This window comes from Harmonia axyridis, chromosome 6 (assembly GCF_914767665.1).
Source record: "Harmonia axyridis chromosome 6, icHarAxyr1.1, whole genome shotgun sequence".
NCBI lineage: Eukaryota > Metazoa > Arthropoda > Insecta > Coleoptera > Coccinellidae > Harmonia > Harmonia axyridis.
This window is the reverse complement of record NC_059506.1, coordinates 2,447,557-2,470,885: the sequence shown is the minus strand read 5'-3', so window position 1 is coordinate 2,470,885 and position 23,329 is coordinate 2,447,557. Positions and strand designations below refer to the sequence as shown.

Sequence of the window (23,329 nt, the reverse complement as noted above, 5' to 3'; positions counted from 1 at the left end):
AAAGGCAGCAATACTCATCGACGTAGCAATACCCAATAACAACAACATGCGTCAAAAAGAGGTCGAAAAAATTTCAAAATATAGGGACCTCGAATTTCAGATAAAGCGCCAGTGGGGAATGATATCAACGAGAACTATTCCAATTATCATCTCAACAACAGGAATAGTACCCAAAAATCTCAAGAGAAATATCAAGCAACTAGGTCTTAGTGAGTATATATGTAATATAATGCAAAAAGCTGTTCTTTTAGGTACTGCAAGGACGGTGAGAAAATTCCTAGGAAGCGAAGGACAGGTCCAAGGATCACGTGTGAGAGGACCAGAAGTTCGACGAGAACCAGGGGGACCACAACGACCGGACACGACCGAGCTCTGCCCTTCTGATATTTTAAATATCTGGGATTGAGTGAATGTTCCTCTTAGCGAGGAGTGAGAAGCCGACGGCGAGGAGAAATCCTACGCGTATAGGCAAAAGTCGTTTAAATAAATCATATGCAACCAAGCCTTCAAGAAACATAGAAACCTTTTCATGACTTATTTTGATTATAAGAAGGCTTTCGACTCACTTCCACATGGCTGGCTGAAGAAAATTTTGGATATATACAAGATCGATCCAATTATAACCAATTTTCTGAAGCTTGCAATGGACAATTGGAAAACGAACATCGAGCTTTCCACGGCAAACATAAAAACCAAACTGATTCCAATTAAGAGGGGAATTTTCCAAGGTGACTCCATGAGCCCTTTATGGTTCTGCTTGGCGCTGAACCCACTCTCTAAACAGCTAAACGCTACTGAAAAGGGTTTCAACATCAAAGGAAATAATAATACTACCACCCTCAATCATTTGCTGTACATGGATGATTTGAAACTGATAACAGGCAATAAGAACCACCTAGAAATTATGGTCAAACTAGTGGAACATTTTTCGAAAGATGTAGGTATGGAATTCGGTTTGGACAAATGTCGTACTCTCAGCGTAGTGAGAGGAAGAATTCAAGATGAACCGATCACTCTCGCAAATGGACAGCAAATAGAAGCAATGAAGTTGGATGATCTTTATAAATATCTTGGAATGAAACAGAATCGACGAATCAACCACCAAAGAATGAAGCAAGACTTAACGACTGAGTTCATTAGGAGAACCAAAAAAATCTTAAAAACAAACCTCAACAGCAGGAACATGACGAGAGCCATCAACACATATGCATGTTCAATTCTAACATACTCATTCGGTATAGTTCCATGGAGCAAAACAGACATCGAAAACTTGCAACGTAAAATGAGAACGTTGATGACAAAAGCAAACAAGCACCATCCGAAAAGCAGCATTGAGAGGACTACACTGCCGAGAAATAAAGGAGGCAGGGGTCTTACGGACATCATGGAACTTGCTAGTGGGCAGATAGAAAGCCTACGGGAATACTTCAGAGATCAAGCAAGTACATCAGAGTTCTACAAAATACTGTGTGAAGCAGACGAATCAACACCTTTACAACTTCACAAGGAGCAATTTTCATACAACCACCAGACAAACCAAGAAAAATTGGATAGATGGAGAGAGAAGCCCCTGCATGGAAGACATTTCAACGAGGTGAACCAGGATCATGTCGACATTGAAGCGTCGAACTATTGGCTCACATCAGGTGCAATGTACCCAGAAACAGAGGGTTTTCTTTTAGCCATCCAAGATCAAGTGATCTCAACTAGAAATTACTGCAGGCATATCATAAAGGATCGAACTATTACCGACGATCGATGCCGATATGGGTGTCCAACAAATGAGACAATACAGCATATCACGGGTGGATGTCAGATGTTTGCAGGAAATGAATATAAAGAGAGACACGATGCAGTAGGAAAGATATTACACCAAGAAATGGCAACTAAATTAACACTAATTCAATCTGAAAAAGTACCATACTACAAGTACCGACCGGAGACCATCCTGGAAAACGAACGCTATAAACTGTACTGGGATCGTACAGTTTTGACTGATAAAACAGTCCCTCACAACAGGCCAGATATATTGCTAGTTGATAAACATCAAAAGGCAGCTATACTCATCGACGTAGCAATACCTAATAACAACAACTTGCGTCAAAAAGAGGTCGAAAAAATTTCAAAATATAGGGACCTCGAATTTCAGATAAAGCGCCAGTGGGGAATGATATCAACGAGAACTATTCCAATTATCATCTCAACAACAGGAATAGTACCCAAAAATCTCAAGAGAAATATCAAGCAACTAGGGCTTAGTGAGTATATATGTAATGTAATGCAAAAAGCTGTTCTTTTAGGTACTGCAAGGACGGTGAGAAAATTCCTAGGAAGCGAAGGACAGGTCCAAGGATCGCGTGTAAGAGGACCAGAAGTTCGACGACAACCAGGGGGACCACAAGGACCGGACACGACCGAGCTCTACCCTTCTGATATTTTAAATATCTGGGATTGAGTGAATGTTCCTCTTAGCGAGGAGTGAGAAGCCGACGGCGAGGATAAATCCTACGCGTATAGGCAAAAGTCGGGATAATAATAATGCCTTTATTGAAGAGAATAAAAAATATTACAATTCCAAAAAAAAAAAAACATCAGAAAAAATCAATCACAGGGCGGAGTTCAGATGGTGATGAAGCCATACACCCCTGCTCTTCCACTCAAACCCTGACGAAAAATATATGAAAAAAAGCTTTATACATCTCGAGACAATAATGATTGAAAAAGAAAAAAAAAAGTGACATAACACAAAGAAAAAATTTCAATAACTTTCTGATTTCAAAATTTAATTATAAGTGAGTCATATGTGTCAAAAAAAAAAAAAGAGAGAATTACTGATTACTGAGCCCGCACTGATCCCTATAAACTACATCCCTGACTTTAGCTCTGAAAGATGACACAGACAAATCTACAAATGAATTACAAATATATCTGTTATAAAATTTATAAATGGAAAAACTAAAAGATCTTTCAAATAGTGACAGCCTATGAGGAGTCCACCAGCCTATGGGCTGGTGGAATCATTGGTCCGTACTTCTTCAAAAACGATGATGGCCAGAACGTTACAGTCAATGGTGATCGGTATAGAGCCATGATTGCTAATTTTTTCATTCCTGATTTGAGCAACCATGATGTCCAAGAGCTGTGGTTCCAACAAGACGGCGCAACATGTCACACAGCTCGTGCCACAATCGATTTATTGAAAGACACGTTTGGTGACCGCCTAATTTCACGTTTCGGACCTGTGAATTGGCCTTCAAGATCTTGTGATTTAACACCGCTAGACTACTTTCTGTGGGGCTATATAAAGTCATTGGTCTATGCGGATAAGCCACAAACCCTTGACCATTTAGAAGACAACATTCGTCGTGTTATTGCCGATATACGGCCACAAATGTTGGAAAAAGTCATCGGAAATTGGACGTCCAGATTGGACTACATCCGAGCCAGCCGTGGCAGTCATATGCCAGAAATCATATTTAAAATGTAATGCCACAAGATTATCTTGCGGATAAATAAAATACATGTCAATCGAATAATACATCGTTATTTTATTGCAATTTAAAGTTCTATAGCTCTAAAAAAAAACACCCTTCAGGAAAACACTGAATGATAGATACAGTGGAGAAAATAAATGTTATTTGCAAATTGACAATCGGACACCGAATCCAATAATGAATTTAACGTATTCCGTTTGATTGATTACATGGAAATTGAATTAATTCATAAAGCGAATGTTACCGAAACGATGCTGCCAAGTTCAAACGTTTATAATTGACTGGTGCTTCAATAACACCGTACAATTTAATCACTTCGTGTTGGCGAGAAGAGAATATAGCATAATATTGTTATTCGGAATGAATATTCAAGAAGCCTATTTGAATATATCCGCGTTGTCTAATATTGCGCTTATGTTCTGGCAGAAACAGTCTCAACGACATTCGGAGCATGAAATTGAAATTCTCTCGTATCAAATTAACTGTTTCATTTATACCTATTGCGCGATTGATGATAAATATTTCAGTAGTTTTTGTAGGGACATTCGCGATCATGAATTGCTTTCAATAGTTATTTTCCCACAGCTCGCAATATTATGCCCTTGTATGAAAGCACATATCAACAGAGCCGTATCTAGGTACTATTGCGCCTGTGGCAATATCTTAGACAGCGCCCCCCATTTTCGAAAATTTTTTTTCATCGATTATATTTTCATATACTATTTTTTTGTTCATAGTCATTTATTTGGTGATTATTTTATGCTTAGTACGCAAATTCAAGGGGAGGCTAGCAATATTTTCAATGTTTCCAGCAAGGTCGTAGATATGGTTGGTAATTATCCGCCCCCAATATTTCCAAAATATAAAATTTCAGAATTCTCGCAAAGACGAAAAACGAAAATTTTTTTATAAAAAGAACCAATAATCATTTTACTTTTCTCTTAAATCGACACGGAGTACAAAATCGTACCCTTTTACGGTTTATGAGTTTATTATCGCTTTCAAGATAATAAACTTTTACTGCACTACGAGCACATCCATGTCCGAGGTTTATTATTTTCCTTTATCTATCCGCTTTGTCGGTTGCGCCCCTTATTTGCCATCTGTAATTTTTGCATTCGTAATCGGTATGCACTTACTTGTTGTTTTCGGTTTTTTGTTTCATTCTCGTCACAAAATTTCAATACTGTAGTTATCGAAGTACTGAACTAATTAGCATCGAAAAATTGTCTGGCCCTTTTATACAATTTACTATGATTCATTCAAATTTCAATTTAATTGTGCAGATATCAGTTTTGAATTGATTATATCTAAACGGTGTTCCTAATGTGTACAAATGAAAATGACAGATTTCTCGGATCATTTTGAGGAAAAAGTCCCATAACATGAATGTGCAAACTCTTTGGTTTTGAGATATCGGTGTTAAAGTTTTTTTTCTCATAACACATTCCCTTCACAAGATATTCAACTTGGCATAGATCTTCCGATTTAAAGTTTTCATCTTGTGATATGCTTATTTTGTATGCGAATCTACAGGGTGATATTTTTCTGGAAGGGTACCTGCTTCTTTCCACCAGAACTATTTTCTGGTGAAGCACTGATTCTATAGAAAAATGTGAAAAAAAAAACTGATCTAGCACAACACGCTTTGGTTTGTTGTAGTTTTGTCGTATCTGCTATCGATTTCGAAAAAAATTCAAACAGCTCTCTGGTAACCCTCAGAAAAATTCAAATTATTATAAAATCCAGTTAGTAAGCTGTAATGAATAAATTAATTATAACTTATGGTACCTACTCATCAACAAATTCTGTAGCGTAGATTAATAAAGATTCGATAAACTTATAAATATAAGCATCACTAAAAAGTATGACTATACAAGAAACACCCTGTATCTCGAAAAAAAAGCGTTTGCAGGCTCATTGATGAGAATTCAGTAGCTTTTAACCGTTCTTCATTCATGCACCATTTGCTCCCTTGGAATCAGAAATATATATTGGAATATGTGGTATCTACAGTAACGCAAAAGGTGTAGGTATGGATGAACAAGCGCCCAAAGGCTCACGAGTGCATTCATGATTATTTTAAGGAATAACATTATTTTATAATATTCCAACCATATTAAAGTATTCAAAATCTATATTGAAGTATTCAAAATAATCCCCCAAATTTTAAATGAAGACATCAAAAATAGTTTTTATTTCGAGGAAAACAAGTGGCGTGTATAATATTTTTCTTGAAGATTTTCCTCGAGATTTTCTAATTCGAATATCACAGGATCAAAATGAACATTGAGTCTGGTAGGTTGTTCATCAAATTTTTTGAAATATTTATGAATTTGTTAAAACGATGAATAAAACCTTTTCACTCGAAATTTCAACACTCTGTAGTTCCAAAGATAACGAATTGGGGACAAAGGATCATAGAAATTTTCTATCAAAATCATCCACGTATTCACACCTCACAGATCTTCCAAAATCTTATTTCCGATATTATGACATCATACATTTCCATACATTGACACCCAGCAAACGTCACACAATATACCTTTAGGTAAAATGCCTAGGCTTTTTCCTAGCTGTGGCGGTACCATAAAATTAAAGATAAAACCACACTTATTCATAATAGTCATATTATCATTAAAAACTTCTATAAGCCCATATTGAATAAAGAGTCATATTTTCAGTGAAAAATATGCTTTCTCACTCAAGTGAGATTTCAAGAACGAAATGTAAATCAGAAATCAAGATCAAGTTACAAACTAGAAATATTGGTTACGTCCTCTGCATAAATTTCGTTATTTTTAGGAATATATTGGTTTTGTCAATTCACAATGACCTATCAACTGAAGTGAGAGAGTAGTTGTTTGTATTCTGAAAGGTTCAAAGTCGTGGGAACTATTAGATTTTGTATTTTATGGTTTTTTAATATGGAAAGTGAAGAGTAAAATTCGAGAATGTTTCTGTAATTCAAGTGAGTAGGCATTTGTTATAACATTCTTCATATATCCGTTTTTTGAAATCTCATTCCCTGAACATATAACTATCATTTCGTCACAAGGTCTGAAATTTTCGAATTTTGTGTCTGATGATTATTCCATACACAAATTCAATTCTGTTCGTGCAAACGAATACACTTCCGAACGGAAAGACCTTGAAACTTGAAATTTTTAAGGTAGGTTCGGATCTTTACAGACTAGGTTATCTCCGTAAATGGTTATAATTCGACTAGGGGTTCCGTGAATATGGATCTTCAATATTGTGTCTTCCTGTTAAATTCATAACTGTAGATTCTATTGAGGTAATCATTTGAAAGATCGAGAAGGAAATTGTCATTTCGAATAACAATTCCAATCATAATTCCGAATTTCATGATGACGGCGTCACTATAGATCTGATCGAGTTGAGATATTGAAATCAGATGAAAAATAACAGTTTCAGGTTTGATGCAAAATATCTTGTTGGTCGCGTAGTCAGAATAACAGAAAATACAGGGTGAATATAGAAGAAAAAATAACCAGATCAAACCGAATTAAAATTCTGTATGATGATGAACAATAACAATTTCCAGCTGTCTACAAATATTTTTGTTGGTTCCGCCACTAGAACCATAGAAAACTCAAGGGAATGAATTCAGTTTGTAGGTATGTAACGAGCGTTCATTAAAATTCGTGGTCAAGTGAGTGCTGTGGAGAAATTATATAGTTGATTTTCTGTGGTTACAAGTAGCGCTTAGCTTGTACCATATTTGAACCCAGATTTTAAGTATGTACAAATGTTAGTGATATGGTACAAGCTAAGCGCTACTTTTAATCACAGAAAATCAACTATAATTTCTCCACAGCACTCTTGATCACGTATTTAAATGAACGCTCGTTATATGTCAAATAGTCACTCGAATGTTCAGCCTTATTTTAAGAAAAAACCCCAATTATAGATGAAATAACTCACAACAATGACATCATGAAAGATGTCATCTCTTATATACATATGCACAGGGTCTTTGACTGGTACACATATATCTCAAGAGAAGATTTCTAAGGCCAAAAAAACAACCAAATACCAGTAATTTGAAGAACCCAATCTTAAAAGGAAGTTGTTATAAATATTTGATCATTTTGGAAAATAAAATTATTTTTATAGTTTCTCGTGCTCCGTTTCGAGTAAGAAAAATAATATACGTAAAAATTCAAAAAATTAGATCCTTTGGCAAGGACATTTTTTGTCACTACAGTTTTCTGCTATGATGCTCTCTGTTTGTCAACTCGGCATAATTCGAAGTATGAACGTTCACAGACAAATATCATTCATTTATTTATATCAAAATGAGAAGTTAATGGGTTATAACGAAAATAAATTATTGCATATGAATCCTGAGAGAATATGTTGGTTTGCGAGCTGAAATCGTTATTATTTATTACAATCGAAAATGAAATGAAATTAAGAGAAGAATATTCAATATTTCAACTCATTTATTGTATTAAAAATAATACTTCTTTCATCGATTGGGATGAAAAATGAGGTTTTTCTACTATAGTAGCTCATTTTCGCGGTAAAAATGGTATATCTCAAGCTTGAAAAACTTCCAGGTTTCTAGGGGTGGCATAGCTCATTCTGAAAATTAGAATGGCTAAATATTTTCATCTTTTGGAGGCAACAATGATTCCTCTTGACCTCAAGAATTTAGATACTGTTAAAATATATGTAAAGGGTGTTTTTTTTAGAGCTATAGAACTTTAAATTGCAATAAAACAGCGATGGATTATTCGATTGATATGAATTTTATTTATCCGCAAGATAAACTTGCATTACATTTTAAATATGATTTCTGGCATATGACCGCCATGGCTGACTCGGATGTAATCCAATCTGGACGTCCAATTTTCGATGACTTTTTCCAACATTTGTGGCCGTATATCGGCAATAACACGGCGAATGTTGTTTTCCAAATGGTCAAGGGTTTGTGGCTTATTCGCATAGACCAATGACTTTACATAACCCCACAAAAAGTAGTCTAGCGGTGTTAAATCACAAGATCTTGGAGGCCAATTCACAGATCCAAAACGTGAAATTAGGCGGTCACCAAACGTGTCTTTCAATAAATCGATTGTGGCACGAGCTATGTGACATTTTGCGCCGTCTTGTTGGAACCACAGCTCCTGGACATCATGGTTGTTCAATTCAGGAATGAAAAAGTTAGTAATCATGTCTCTATACCGATCACCATTGACTGTAACGTTCTGGCCATCATCGTTTTTGAACTCATAAAGCGCACCAAACAGTCAGTTCTTCTGGATGTAATGGTGTTTCGACATACACTTGAGGATTTGCTTCACTCCAAATGCGGCAGTTTTGTTTGTTGACGTAGTCATTCAACTAGAAGTGCGCTTCATCGCTAAACAAAATTCGCTTATGAAAATCGGGAACAACGGCAATCTCATTTTGAGCCCATTCGACGAATCTACGCCTTACTTGATGATCGGTTGGCTTCAATTCTTGCACGAGTTGGATTTTGTAAGCACGCTAACCAAGATCCTTCCGCAAAATCTCCCATAAAGTGGATGGACACAGATCGAATTCCTGTGCTCGATGGCGGATAGACTCATTCGGGTCTTCCTCAATGCTACGCTCTACAGCAGCAATAGCTTCTTCTGTACGCACCGTACGGCGTCTCTGGCGATGCGAGTTATCGATAAGAGTAAACGTGGTGCGAAAACGTTGCATGGTTAATCAAATTAACTGCTCTGATGGAGGATTTTGTCGACGATATAATGGACGTAGTGCGTGATACGTATTCCGCACAGAACCATTATGTTCGAAATGAAATTGCACTATTTGCAAGCGTTTTTCAGGCGTGATTCTATTCATCATTAATTGCCAAACCAAACTGAGTATAAATCACTTGACAGCTGTTAAATCGGTCGCCATCTTGAACGGTAATGCTAACTTAAAGTTATATACCTCGAAAAAAAACACCCTTCACAAGTCAAAAACGCAGTCTGTATAAATTCCTGAACAAGCCCTCAAAGGCTTTTCATCAGTGCATTTCTCGAATCTGAATTGAAAATACGTCATTCCATCGAAAAGTGATTTCATACAACACAAAAATTACCTGTCAATAATGAAATTCATTCAAACGTTCTCCACAAATGAAATTCTTCGATACAAAAAGATCCATTGGACGATGAAGCATCAAACAATTCCATTGAAATGTTTCCACCTCCAGAGTCTAATCAGATACAACCTCACTGGAACCAAGACCGTTCTTCCCCATCACTATTTTCGTTCAAGATTAAAGAATTCACCTCACAAAAGGGCAAGACAGGCCAGAAACCAATATTCCTCTCCCCATCAATATAATTGAAAGGAAAACGTTTACAATAGCTTCACTCAAATCAGCACACACCATGAGACGAAATTTAATTCTTCGGCAGGAATTTGTTTCATCGAAGGAAAAGAGGGGAGAATTTCATTAATCTCAGTTCACTTTGATGAACTCGATTTGAATAATGCTGCCCCTGCGTTGAATCCTGAGACGTTTTTCTTTTTCGAGACAGAAAATCTCTTTTTCTTCTGCTATGATTCCCAGAAAGGAGGATAACGATGGTCTAGAAATAGCTTTTAATATCCTGCGTGTCAGCAGGATGTGTTGCTCTGGGTTCCTCTTAACAGGATAATTGGTATACCTACAAGACGAATCCTCTGGGAAATGACAGTCTGATTTGGTGTCAGTTCGTTGGTGTATAGCGTTGAGAATTGGATTCTTTTGGGAGGCAACTAGATATTTCAGTTTGTGTAGAGAGGTTGTGTAGTCTACTTGAGTTTTTGCTGAAAACTCCTGATATGAGTATGGAGATTTTTCTTTCTAGTTTGTCATTGGGAATATCAATATAAACTCTGAATTTTATTAAGCTGTGGTTTTTCGATTAATAAATTTCTAATACTGAATTTTTGTTACAGTTTATGATGAAAGCCGATATCTGCGATTAAAATGTGAGTATTCAACATATGATACAATATAAATTTCTTGGTCAATCACAATACATTAATCATACCTAAATACAGAATCACAAATGAGACAAGCCACCAGGGGCGGATCCAGGGGGGGGGCCATGGGGGCCATGGCCCCCCCCTCGCGGACTTTATGAATATAAAAGTGTATCCTGAATCATCGAAGAAAATGCACTTATTTAGTTTTTAATATTTTTTCCAATGCATAGCTCCGATCGGGTTCCACTACATGGCGTTAGAAAGATGAGATTTCGTACCACATTATCTTTTGCGACAGTTTTGTGATTAGTTTACTCAGTTTAGTTCAAGCGCGCGTTGAAGATGGACAAAATAACAAGGAAGAAATACGTTATATTTGAGTTTTTCTTCGATAAAGGCGAAAATGCGAGCCAAGCGGCTGAAAATTTAAATAGTGTTTTTGGTCTTGATACCGTAATAGCCAATTAAGCGCAATTTTGGTTTCGTCGATTCCGTTCCGGTAATTTCTATGCCAAAGATGCATCACGCGCTGGAGACCAATTGACGAAAATATCGACAAAATCATGGACATTTTCTGGTCCTGTTTCCATTGCTCAAGAGTTAAAGATTGCACAAAAAACCGTCTGGAACCATTTGCATAAGGCTGGTCTCAAGAAGAAGCTAGATGTATGGGTACCAAACGAGTTACCGCAAAAAACTTCTTGGACCGAATTTCCATCTGCGAATCGCTGCTGAATCGCAACAGAATAACCCTATTTTGGAAACGGTTGGTGGCTGGTGATGAAAAGTGGATGACTTCCGACAACGTCAAACGAAAACGGTCCTAGTAAAAAAGCGGTGAGCTGTCGGAAACGGTCAGGAAGGTTTTGCTATGTATTTGGTGGGTTTGGCAGGGAATTATCTACATAAGCTGCTCCCCTAAGGCACAAATATTGACTCGGAACTGTACTGTCAACATTTGGACCTTCTGAAGGAAGCAATCGCCCAGAAGCAACCAATAGGAGAGGAATTGTGTTCCATAGGGACAACGTAAGGCCACACACATCGATAGTGACTCGCCAGAGGTTCTTATGCATCCACCTTATAGTCCGGACCTGAAGGAAGCAATCGCCCAGAAGCAACCAATAGGAGAGGAATTGTGTTCCATATGGACAACGTAAGGTCACACACATCGATAGTGACTCGCCAGAGGTTCTTATGCATCCACCTTATAGTCCGGACCTGGCCCAAGTGATTACCTCTCTTGCTGTCCATGCCAAACAATTTTGCTGGTGAAAAATTTGTTTCAACAAAGGCTCGTGAAATTCGAATGTCTCAATTTTTTGCGGATAGCGACTAGGGCTTCTATGAGGGACATAAACAAACCTTCAAAATAGCAACACGTTAAAGAAAAAAACGGCGCATATTCGACCGGAATCGGATCATTCTAACTGTGGTAATTGAAATGTTGATTTCTATGCAAAATATTAATTTTTTTCTATACCTCATACTTTCTTGTGCCATTAGTTTTCTCATGAAATAAATCTACATATATTCATGAAATTGTTTGAACTTGTGTTTTGTACAACAAAAATTTTGAAAACTGAATTTGATATGATATACTAAAATACACCTTTCTATAAAAAAACACGTGTCTCGATAGATACCAACAAAAATTCCGCTATTTTGCTAATCGATATGAGCCGTGAGTTTCTATGGCCCCCCCCTCAGACATCGCCTGGATCCGCCCCTGCAAGCCACTTCGATATTTCTCATTGATATCCGAAATTTACCCAAGTACCTTAATAGTCGTATAGGGCAGATTTTGAATTAAATTTTTAGTCTTGAGAACACAACCCTCAGTCCCTCAACAAGAAAGCATTACAACCCTAATAATTTGAATAGGAGTAACCTCACATTTTGAAGGTCTTTGAATTTACTTTTCAAAAATTCTAACTCCAATTTCTCAGATAAGTGTTTTGGCAAAAAACTGAATATTCTCTTCTGATCCACTCATTTTACAGTATACGAAAATATAAGGAAAATCATTTTCATAAATGTTTTGATGCTTACAACAATATTTTTGCCACCAATGTGGCTTCTTTAGGTTACATTTCCACTAATACAATACAGAGGCTCTAGACCAACTTATACATATAGTTGACAGAAATTTAAACGTTGATCGAAAAAGCCCGAATACTAAAAAGGACATGATCTTCTAGTCTTAATTCAAAATTGTATTACCTATATAGGGTGTTCCGAACCTAGAGGTACAAAGGAAAAATGAGATAATCCATGGATTATTTTAAGGAAAAAGAGTCTTATAAACAAAGGCTCGTAAAAACTTCGTTTTCCAGATACAGGATGATTCTTGTAGTTTTATTGAGAAGATTAAACCAGTGTATCGAATCTCAATCAATCTTGGCATTAAGTTGAGTAAATAAGTACTAAAAGTTGAAATCAATTTATTCAACACAACTTTTGTTTTTATTTTCTCGAGATCGGTAGCAGATATGACAACTACGAGACACCACAAAGTGTTGCAAGGGACCTAAGTTTTTCTTTACATTTTGTTAAACTACCAATGGTTCACCAAAAAAAGTTTGGAAGGAAAAAAGCGGGGAATTGCTCCAGAAAAATTATCAGCCTGTAGATTTGCATTCTAAATAGTTAAGGGAGGTTTTCTTTCAGCAGTGGACGAGAATAGCTTTATGATGATGATTAGCATATAACATGACGAAAACTTTGAATTGCATATATGTGCCAAATTTGAGTGAAGATCTTGTGAAGAGCAGGTGCTATGGAAAGAAAAAACAAATCGTTCACGTAATCATGTATTTTTATTTTATTTTTGTTTTTTTTCTCGAAATGATCAGATGTATCTGTCATTTTCGTTTGTACCTCCAATTCAGGAACACTTGGTATAATTTGGTCTACAAGCTTTTTTTGTGTATCAGTCGAAATGTTAATTGAAGAAGCCAAACTTTTGGTGAAATAATTGTAGTTAAAATTAAAATAATTGTGGAAATTATTCTTTAAAAAAAAACAAATAAAAAGGATATCGGACATCCCTCAAAGAAAAATGTTTTTTGAACAGTCCTCTCGATATTCTTTCAAGAATATCACTTCGTTTTATTTTGTTCATTATGAATTTCCAACAAGGGCTAAGTCCGTTAAAAATATATTTTAAAACAAGTTTCAGAATGGGCTCCTATTCCAACAAGAATGCGTACGTTTTCGAATTGTCTTCTGCAACGAGTATTAGACGATATTTTCTCTATTTCAGTCCAGTTTTCTGAAATATGGTCGGAATTCAATGAAAAATTCAGATTATACATCTTTCTATCTGACTTTTGTATTGTATCTTGGCAGTTGGTGTGACTGTTACGAAAATTGACAGATTACGGAAATTGAATTTGAATCGTACGATTCGAATTTGGAAATTATTCACATTTACGCATATATCGTGAATTATGTGTGACGAAATCGATTAAACACCACTTGAATTGTGAGAAATTGTGAATAATGTTACAAATCATTTTACCTCATCCGAATTGTATTATACTGACTACTGACGTGTGTTTGATAGGATCGGAAGTCAGTGTAGACAACCACAAAACGAAAAATTTAACTAAAAACAATGCTGTATTGAGTTCATTACAGCACTGTTTTTAGAACTGTAATGAACTCATTACGATACTCAAATAGAGAAATACGTTTGTTGGACATCTCAGATAAGATTCTCAGATCTGATTCACATTTCGACAGAAAAGTAGAAATATGCATGAGAATCTTAAATATTTCACAAATCTGTTCAACAAAAGACACAAAATAAATGAAAAATATTTGTATGTAAGGTGCCTTTCTTAAATAATGAAGTCGAAAAACTCGATATCTGTTATGAATATCACATAAACCATAAAAATTACTGAAAAAAACGTTATAGAATTTTTCGAATATCTAGAAGAGAATGCAAGGTATAGCGAAATATTTGCAACAATTATTTTTCAGAAACGCCCTGTGACTCGAGATCGAATCAAGATATCTATGATCCACTTTCTAATATGTTATTATCTTGAAAAATGATATCGTGGGTTCTTGTAGATCTTTTCTCTAAATCTGATAGCTCTCGATATGCTCTCAGTGAGCATCGAATTTTGGACACCCTGTACCTATATCCGCATAAATTATGTATCAAACCATGATACGCCACTACTGAGATCCGCTCGAATACGTTTCATTTCCGCTATCTGGAAATAAGTGGCATCTCTTGCAGTTCCTGAGATTAAGTATTTCTCTACAAGTTCCCTTCACCATGCTACTTGCCTGAAATTGTCCATCTTGTCCCTGAAAAGGTCACTGAGGGCGAATTCAGAAAGCACTCTTCTCAGCTGTCTGTTTAGTAATTCGGTCAGGATTTGTGTCAACTGACTCCACATTGATATTCCTAGAGTTTCTTCTGAAATATGAAAACGTGTGAGAGGAAATGAACGGAGACCTTACTGGTTATTATAACTAAGCGTCAAAGATGAGAAGTTTAAATGACAATGGATATCCAAGGCAAGGGTTGAATAACATGAGAATGCTATTGTGTATGCACTCGAGGGGTTTGTAATATTGGAAAGCTTTTCATGGAGAGGAAATATGGAAATTCCGTAGTGAAATGATTTTATTGACACATCATTTATATCCATAAGATTTATGGGAAAAATATCATAAGAATAGCTGATTATAGAGGTTTCAGAAATAGTTCTATGGTTCTGATGTCACAATCCTTCAGAAAGTTGGTACAACTTTCGAGTGGTCATTTTACATATAAAAGGTTATGCAACATTTTAATTTAGAATGTCGATCAAATTTTAATTTCGATGTAATAGCTTGTCATTATATTTGGAATACATCCTCCGCGTGATCTCTTACAGGACTCGATCCTTGTGAGGTAATATTTTCGGTCAGAATTTGTGTGAACTGACTCCACATTGATATTCCTAGAGTTTCTTCTGAAATATGAAAACGTGTGAGAGGAAATGAACGGAGACCTTACTGGTTATTATAACTAAGCGTCAAAGATGAGAAGTTTAAATGACAATGGATATCCAAGGCAAGGGTTGAATAACATGAGAATGCTATTGTGTATGCACTCGAGGGGTTTGTAATATTGGAAAGCTTTTCATGGAGAGGAAATATGGAAATTCCGTAGTGAAATGATTTTATTGACACATAATTTATATCCATAAGATTTATGAGAAAAATATCATGAGAATAGCTGAATAAAGGGGTTTAAGAAATAGTTCTATGGTTCTGATGACATAATCCTTCAGAAAGTTGGTACAACTTTCCAACAACTTTTACAACATATAAAAGGTTATGCAACATTTTAATTTGGAATGTCGATCAAATTTTAATTTCAATATAATATAATATCTTGTACTTATATTTGGAATACATCATTTAAGTATCCTCCTCGTGATCTCTTACAAGACTCGATCCTTGTGAGGTAATTTTCGATGACTCAACCGCACATTTTGGGCAATAATATCCTTCGCGATACAACTCGAAAAAATGCACTGCGCGAAAAAATTAACGCACATTCTGAAAATATCAATTTTAATGAAAGTTAACACTACATTGACTTTATAACTTATTTTTTATGTTCGCTCGGGAAGGTTTTGAACGAAACAAGACACATTAAATGGAAGAAAAATTCAGGATTTCACCGAATCTTATGTGAAAGAAGAGAAATGAACAATTTTCAAAATACTGGAATGCTGATAAGTGATTTAATACTTGGTATTTCCACCCCTTGCGTTAATTACAGCTCGGCAACGATGGTTCATACTCAAAATGAGTGATCTTAAAATGTTCTGATCTAATCCTTTCCAGATTTCTCTGAGTTGAATTCCTAAGTGATTTTCTAAGCCTTTTATTGAGGTTGTCCCAAACCTGCACAATCGGATTGAGATCTGGACTTCTTGCTGGCCATTCCATTCGAGAGACTTCAACCTCTTCAAAGTACTCCAGAACGATGCGCGCACGATGGGGTCTGGCCTTATTGTCCATAAAAATGAAATTTTCACCAATGTATAGGGCAAATGGCACTACATGCTCTTCAAGAATGTTCCTTATATACCTATCAGCATTCATAGCTCCATTATCAACGACCACTAGGTCTGTGCGAGCAGTCAAAGATATTCCACCCCATACCATAATCGATCCTCCCCCGAAACCAGAAGTATTCAGGAAATTGCACTGAGCATATCTTTCATGTGGACGTCTGTATACAAGGGAACGTCGATCACAATGGTAGAGGCAGAATCTAGACTTATCTGTGAAGAGAACCTCTTCCCAATGGATATGCTCTCTCGCAAAATCCAAACGCGCCCTTCGATGAGCTGGGGTAAGAGCTGGGCCTCTTGACGCGACACGAGGCCTTAAATCATATTCTCTGAGTGCTAATTTGCACCCCATGAGTTTGCTCAAGCTGATTTTAAAGGAGGCGAGCGGTTGCTAACCGTTGTCTCAACAAAGAAACTCTCAAGTAACGTTCTTGAATGGCAGTTGTTACCCGTGGTCTACCCTGTCCTGGTCTTCGGACATTCATAACTGTCTCCCTGAATCGCTGCAACATTGTGGACACACTTGTATGGGAAGCTCTAAACCTTTCTGCAATTCCTGTGTATGTCCACCCTTCATCTCGCAAAACTACCGCTTGGGCTCATTCCTCTTGGGTCAAATTGCGTGTTTCGCGTTGCATAGCGATCGAGTGTAAAAAATCAAACGAAAGAAATACTATTGATCACTAGAATTGATCGAGAACAACTGATTTCAGAATGGAGCCAATACATTCAAAATCTGATAATGTCATCTTTTTTTATTCCTGCTGGGAAAAAAACACCTGTATTGAAGAAAAACGTTGAAAGTGGATAACATATGCATGCATAATTCTGATAAAAATAATTATCATTGAGAACACCTTCAGTTCTTCTTCTTCTTCTTTCACATATCATAGGCCTTCAGTTGTAGAATAAATTTGAGATTTCCATAATGTGCGTTAATTTTTTTGCGCAGTGTATATGATTGTGAAACAAAATTCAGAGGCGACAAGAGTTGAATAGTCTACAAATCTATAAATCCGCCACTGAATGTCACTGGGTACATCATCTGGTTCCTTAAGATAGAGCAAGGAATTCGTTTATGTGAGAAAACCACCGACATCTTTTCAATTTCGACAGTTCCAATTTTAATCGCATTCCTATCGTCCCTAGAAACGTTCAGGCAGTCTCTCTTGCCGACAAAAGCCTAAATTAATGTCAACTCTTGCAAATTGTCAGCTTACCATGAGTTATGCAAACTTCGTCCATTCGAACAATCCACGTTTCAGCTGGAAGACAGTTCATTAAGCTGATAAATGAAAAAAAAATTAGGATAATCCTGGACGCCAGGAGCGCCAACATCAAAGTTTCCGACAGTTGATGGTTGGTAGTATTAGTATGGTGCATTTTTTGATTAACCAATCTGAATTCCTTCCATAACTGAATTTTTGATTGGAATTTTGTTAATTCGGGGTTCACCAGATTGTCGACAATTTCTTCATTATTGGATTATTTGATCTGAGGAATTTGAGGATACGAGGATACGAAATTTTGTCATCCTATATGGAATTCGAGAACAAAGTCTTCCGATTCAAACTTTGAGACATCATATTCAATATTTCATCTACGACTAATATACAGGCTTAGAACTTTTTTGAGGGACACTACAGGCATATCGAAAACCGTTAAAAATACAGGGTGGCTTATTAAATTACAAATTACATCTACGAAACGCGACAAGGACTCGAGCCGACACCGAAAGTGGAGGGCTCTTTCTCCAAAAATGAAAATGACCGAATGCAGTTTTTCAAAGAAAACACGCTGGAATGCGAAATTATCCGGTCATTTTGATGCACGGGTGTAATTCGGGGGAATATTTCCCGAATAAACTGTGAACTTGTCAAAGTGACATAGATTCCATATATGCCATAGATTCGAACTGTCCGAGATTCATAGAAACTATGCATCTATGAACAGAACAATTATCGCAGTGCTATTTCGCTTCCTACAATGCAATTATCGCTGTAATTCTCGATAATGTCATTCCATTTACATAGAATTTTTGACAGGGGGGAAATATTCTTAAAAATTCATGTCAATGACATTTTCAGAAGTTGCAATCAATATGTTGCCCATTGTGTATATATTTCATTTTGTGAAATCATTTTAAGAAACATTAGTCGATTTCGTGAAACTTTTGTAGGACACATTTTACTATTTGTAGGTACCTCTTTCAGTAACAAAGTTAAAGGGGGATTCAAATTATGGAGAAAAACCCGGTACAAAGCACTGATATATTTTCTTATATTCGTGAAAAAGAAAACTACAAAAAATCATAACGAAAGAGGTGAAACTTTAATTTCGTGAAAAAAAATAATTGAACGTCATACAGTTAGGCCCTGTTCTTATAAGTTTCTTAAAAAGAAAGAAGATAAAGTGATTGTACAACTCCGTACACCGTGCAAAGTATGGTCATCGCAGGAGTATCAGAGGAGAAACGAATGGATACCTAATATTTGAAAGATATGCGGAAAGACACGTGGTGGCATTCCCTCTTAATGCTTATTCATTGATATGGCTATCTAACGTTTTCCCTTTATCGTTTCAAAGGTTGTAGCGTGCTACATTTCAAATTTTATATATTCAACTGAGTCAGACAGTTGATGGAAATCTGGGCGTACGCCAATGCGTATCTTCGTGCATATGTACTCGATACTTCGAAATTATGATATCATTTTCTTTTCTAGTTTCTTCGAACGTACATATATCGATAATTATCGCTGCAAAATAGTTATAATTGTTTTTCTCTAGTTCATTCATAAAACCCTGAAAAAAGGGGTAAGTTGTATATTTTTCTTATCGTCATTATTTGATTGTTGTATACGTAATATATATGAAAATTTTTGATATTCAGATTTAATTTGATAAAGGAATGCATCCGCCATTTTAACATTTCATCATTTTACGTGAAATGAAAATTTTTATTCTTTATTTAAATATAATTTATTATAATCAAATATTTTTTAATACCTATTATTGATGTTTAAATGTAACTTCGTTTTAACTATCGTGAATTTTTATCTTAAATGAAGCATAATAAGTTATAACTCAGTTTATGAATATTTTCACAAAACTTTTATGTAGAGGATGTTTTTCGTATCTATTATTTTTTACATTTTTCGTTTGTTACATTTTTGAAAGAAATCTTTTCTGAAACAATCTACATATGATTGCCTCGAGATCATCCTTTTAGTTTCTTATCTCATTTGGCAGTCATTTTGTTCAAGCGATAAAATAAGTACATGAGTATTAATATCTTTTATGTAAACTTTGGTTGTTTCAGAAACAGAAAAGCCATCACCTTAATTTGGCTTCTTATTAATTTCTGTTCTCTGATTTTCAGTTTTTTTTGGTATATTTTCTTTGCCGAATTCCTGATTGGTTCTTGATAAACGTTGAAAGTTGGATAATTACATTGAGAGTTCTTCGTCTAAAGACAGCCCATCATTGTCGATTGTCAACTTACAAGTCAAATTATTTACTCTCCTTACAATTGAAGAACTGCCAGACCTAAGTTCTTATCAACTTCGGTGGAGGAAGATTGGCTCAGTATAGAGCTAGGACTTTTACCTCTTCAGGAAAGTAATTTAGGATCTTAGAAAATTTCATTCTTTTTTTATACAATTATAAATTTCGGATTCACTTGTATATATTTTCATTTTATAAATATTGTATGTAAATTTTTCTGGTACCAGATATTTTAAAGATTCGGATTGTGAAATACTTATGTAATTATAAGAGGTGTTTGATCGACCTGGGTTTTTGTCCCTTCCATTTGGTAGATTCAGGGATCTGAACCACGACTCAAACAAACGACTGTTCTCGGGCATTTTGAGTTGTAACGAAGAGGTTACACATAATTTTGGCGCCCAACGTGGGGCCGTTAAGGTCTTTTTGGCCATTCGATCACTAGATCTCTCAGTTTGCCTGGTGGGGGTGACTGTTTATTCGGGGTTGATCATTATCCTCGATCCGGATAGTTCAGGTTATTATTTTTGGGATCATCTCTCGGCAATTATATCTGATTTTTCAGTCGGGATTTATTTTTGTTTGTTTTTTCTTACTAAGTTTTCAATTTCTCCTTTCTACCTTATCTTATTTCTTTGAATTTTCTATCGTGGAAAATGTCTCTCAACCCAAATTATCTAAAACAGAATGAACTCGCTTATGAGATTGCGATTAAAGGTATTGAGATCCTGTCATCAGTGGATGACAAACGTAAAATTTTGAGAGGCTTGCTTTCCCAAGAATCCTCGGATCATGGTTTCACTGTCTTGTCTGATCCTTTTTCTTTTAAAGAAAATGTTGAAGGCAATAAAGAAAGTTTAACAGATTTGAAGGAGATTTGCGCTAAGTTCAATTCAAATTCTCTAAGGTTTGTCCCCTGTATTGTGAATAGGGTGATATCTTCGCTTGTCTACAATCTCGTTGATTTGTCTGGTAGAGACCTCGGGAATTTCTATATCAAGGACATTAAGCCCGATTTAAGTAGAGGAGATGATCCTACTGATTTCTCAGATGTTCAATCCGAATGACCTGAATGTTTTGTGTTTTGTTAGTATTAGGTATTGGTTTGTATCGCCTGGAATAACAAATGCCGTTTTTCATTCCTCCTTTCCTCTTATCCTTTCCTTTTCAGTATTCGATTGAATTGATTGAATTGAGACAAAAATTATAAATTGAAGCATTTAAGGCACTTATCTTTATTTCTATCTCTCATTTATCTTTATCTCTTATTTATCTCTCTTTGTACTACGAGCAATTATCTTCTTGTAATGGAAAGTAGTCTTGGCCATTGCAATTATCTTTATCTTTTCTGCTCTAGTATAATTACTTTTCAGCCTTTATTATATGCTTCCACCTCTGTTCGAATCAACGTGCAGTTATACAGTATCTAATGTGCATTGCATAAATCTTTGGTGTAACTGTTTTGTTGTTTTGAAGTAACTAAGTCTTTTGTGTCTTTTCAGATGCAGTTCTATGTCTCTATGAAGTCAATTTCCTTGATATACCTTGTGATCCCTGGATCACTGGCGCCCATCATTTTCTCGTTCAGTTAACTTTGTGGATAAAAAAAAGCTCATTGTGAGCAAAGACCTTTTTTTTTGGGGGGAATGAGGAGTGTGTAGCGTGCTACATTTCAAATTTTATATATTCAACTGAGTCAGACAGTTGATGGAAATCTGGGCGTACGCCAATGCGTATCTTCGTGCATATGTACTCGATACTTCGAAATTATGATATCATTTTCTTTTCTAGTTTCTTCGAACGTACATATATCGATAATTATCGCTGCAAAATAGTTATAATTGTTTTTCTCTAGTTCATTCATAAAACCCTGAAAAAAGGGGTAAGTTGTATATTTTTCTTATCGTCATTATTTGATTGTTGTATACGTAATATATATGAAAATTTTTGATATTCAGATTTAATTTGATAAAGGAATGCATCCGCCATTTTAACATTTCATCATTTTACGTGAAATGAAAATTTTTATTCTTTATTTAAATATAATTTATTATAATCAAATATTTTTTAATACCTATTATTGATGTTTAAATGTAACTTCGTTTTAACTATCGTGAATTTTTATCTTAAATGAAGCATAATAAGTTATAACTCAGTTTATGAATATTTTCACAAAACTTTTATGTAGAGGATGTTTTTCGTATCTATTATTTTTTACATTTTTCGTTTGTTACATTTTTGAAAGAAATCTTTTCTGAAACAATCTACATATGATTGCCTCGAGATCATCCTTTTAGTTTCTTATCTCATTTGGCAGTCATTTTGTTCAAGCGATAAAATAAGTACATGAGTATTAATATCTTTTATGTAAACTTTGGTTGTTTCAGAAACAGAAAAGCCATCACCTTAATTTGGCTTCTTATTAATTTCTGTTCTCTGATTTTCAGTTTTTTTTGGTATATTTTCTTTGCCGAATTCCTGATTGGTTCTTGATAAACGTTGAAAGTTGGATAATTACATTGAGAGTTCTTCGTCTAAAGACAGCCCATCATTGTCGATTGTCAACTTACAAGTCAAATTATTTACTCTCCTTACAATTGAAGAACTGCCAGACCTAAGTTCTTATCAACTTCGGTGGAGGAAGATTGGCTCAGTATAGAGCTAGGACTTTTACCTCTTCAGGAAAGTAATTTAGGATCTTAGAAAATTTCATTCTTTTTTTATACAATTATAAATTTCGGATTCACTTGTATATATTTTCATTTTATAAATATTGTATGTAAATTTTTCTGGTACCAGATATTTTAAAGATTCGGATTGTGAAATACTTATGTAATTATAAGAGGTGTTTGATCGACCTGGGTTTTTGTCCCTTCCATTTGGTAGATTCAGGGATCTGAACCACGACTCAAACAAACGACTGTTCTCGGGCATTTTGAGTTGTAACGAAGAGGTTACACATAATTTTGGCGCCCAACGTGGGGCCGTTAAGGTCTTTTTGGCCATTCGATCACTAGATCTCTCAGTTTGCCTGGTGGGGGTGACTGTTTATTCGGGGTTGATCATTATCCTCGATCCGGATAGTTCAGGTTATTATTTTTGGGATCATCTCTCGGCAATTATATCTGATTTTTCAGTCGGGATTTATTTTTGTTTGTTTTTTCTTACTAAGTTTTCAATTTCTCCTTTCTACCTTATCTTATTTCTTTGAATTTTCTATCGTGGAAAATGTCTCTCAACCCAAATTAT

At 35.6% G+C, this 23,329-nt stretch overlaps 2 protein-coding genes across 2 annotated transcripts in view; one reads left to right on the top strand and one right to left on the bottom strand.

Moving 5' to 3' along the window:
- The window catches only part of LOC123682573, a 386,250-nt gene that overhangs the window by 246,281 nt on the left and 116,640 nt on the right, over positions 1 to 23,329 (top strand). Inside the window, exon 3 of the mRNA XM_045621284.1 lies at positions 10,452 to 10,484. The gene's annotated coding sequence lies outside the window, so the exon portion shown is untranslated. The remainder of the gene's footprint in view (positions 1 to 10,451; positions 10,485 to 23,329) is intronic.
- The window catches only part of LOC123682574, a 64,755-nt gene that overhangs the window by 12,052 nt on the left and 29,374 nt on the right, over positions 1 to 23,329 (bottom strand). Inside the window, exon 6 of the mRNA XM_045621285.1 lies at positions 14,787 to 14,919. Coding sequence (XP_045477241.1) covers positions 14,787 to 14,919 — 133 coding nt within the window. The remainder of the gene's footprint in view (positions 1 to 14,786; positions 14,920 to 23,329) is intronic.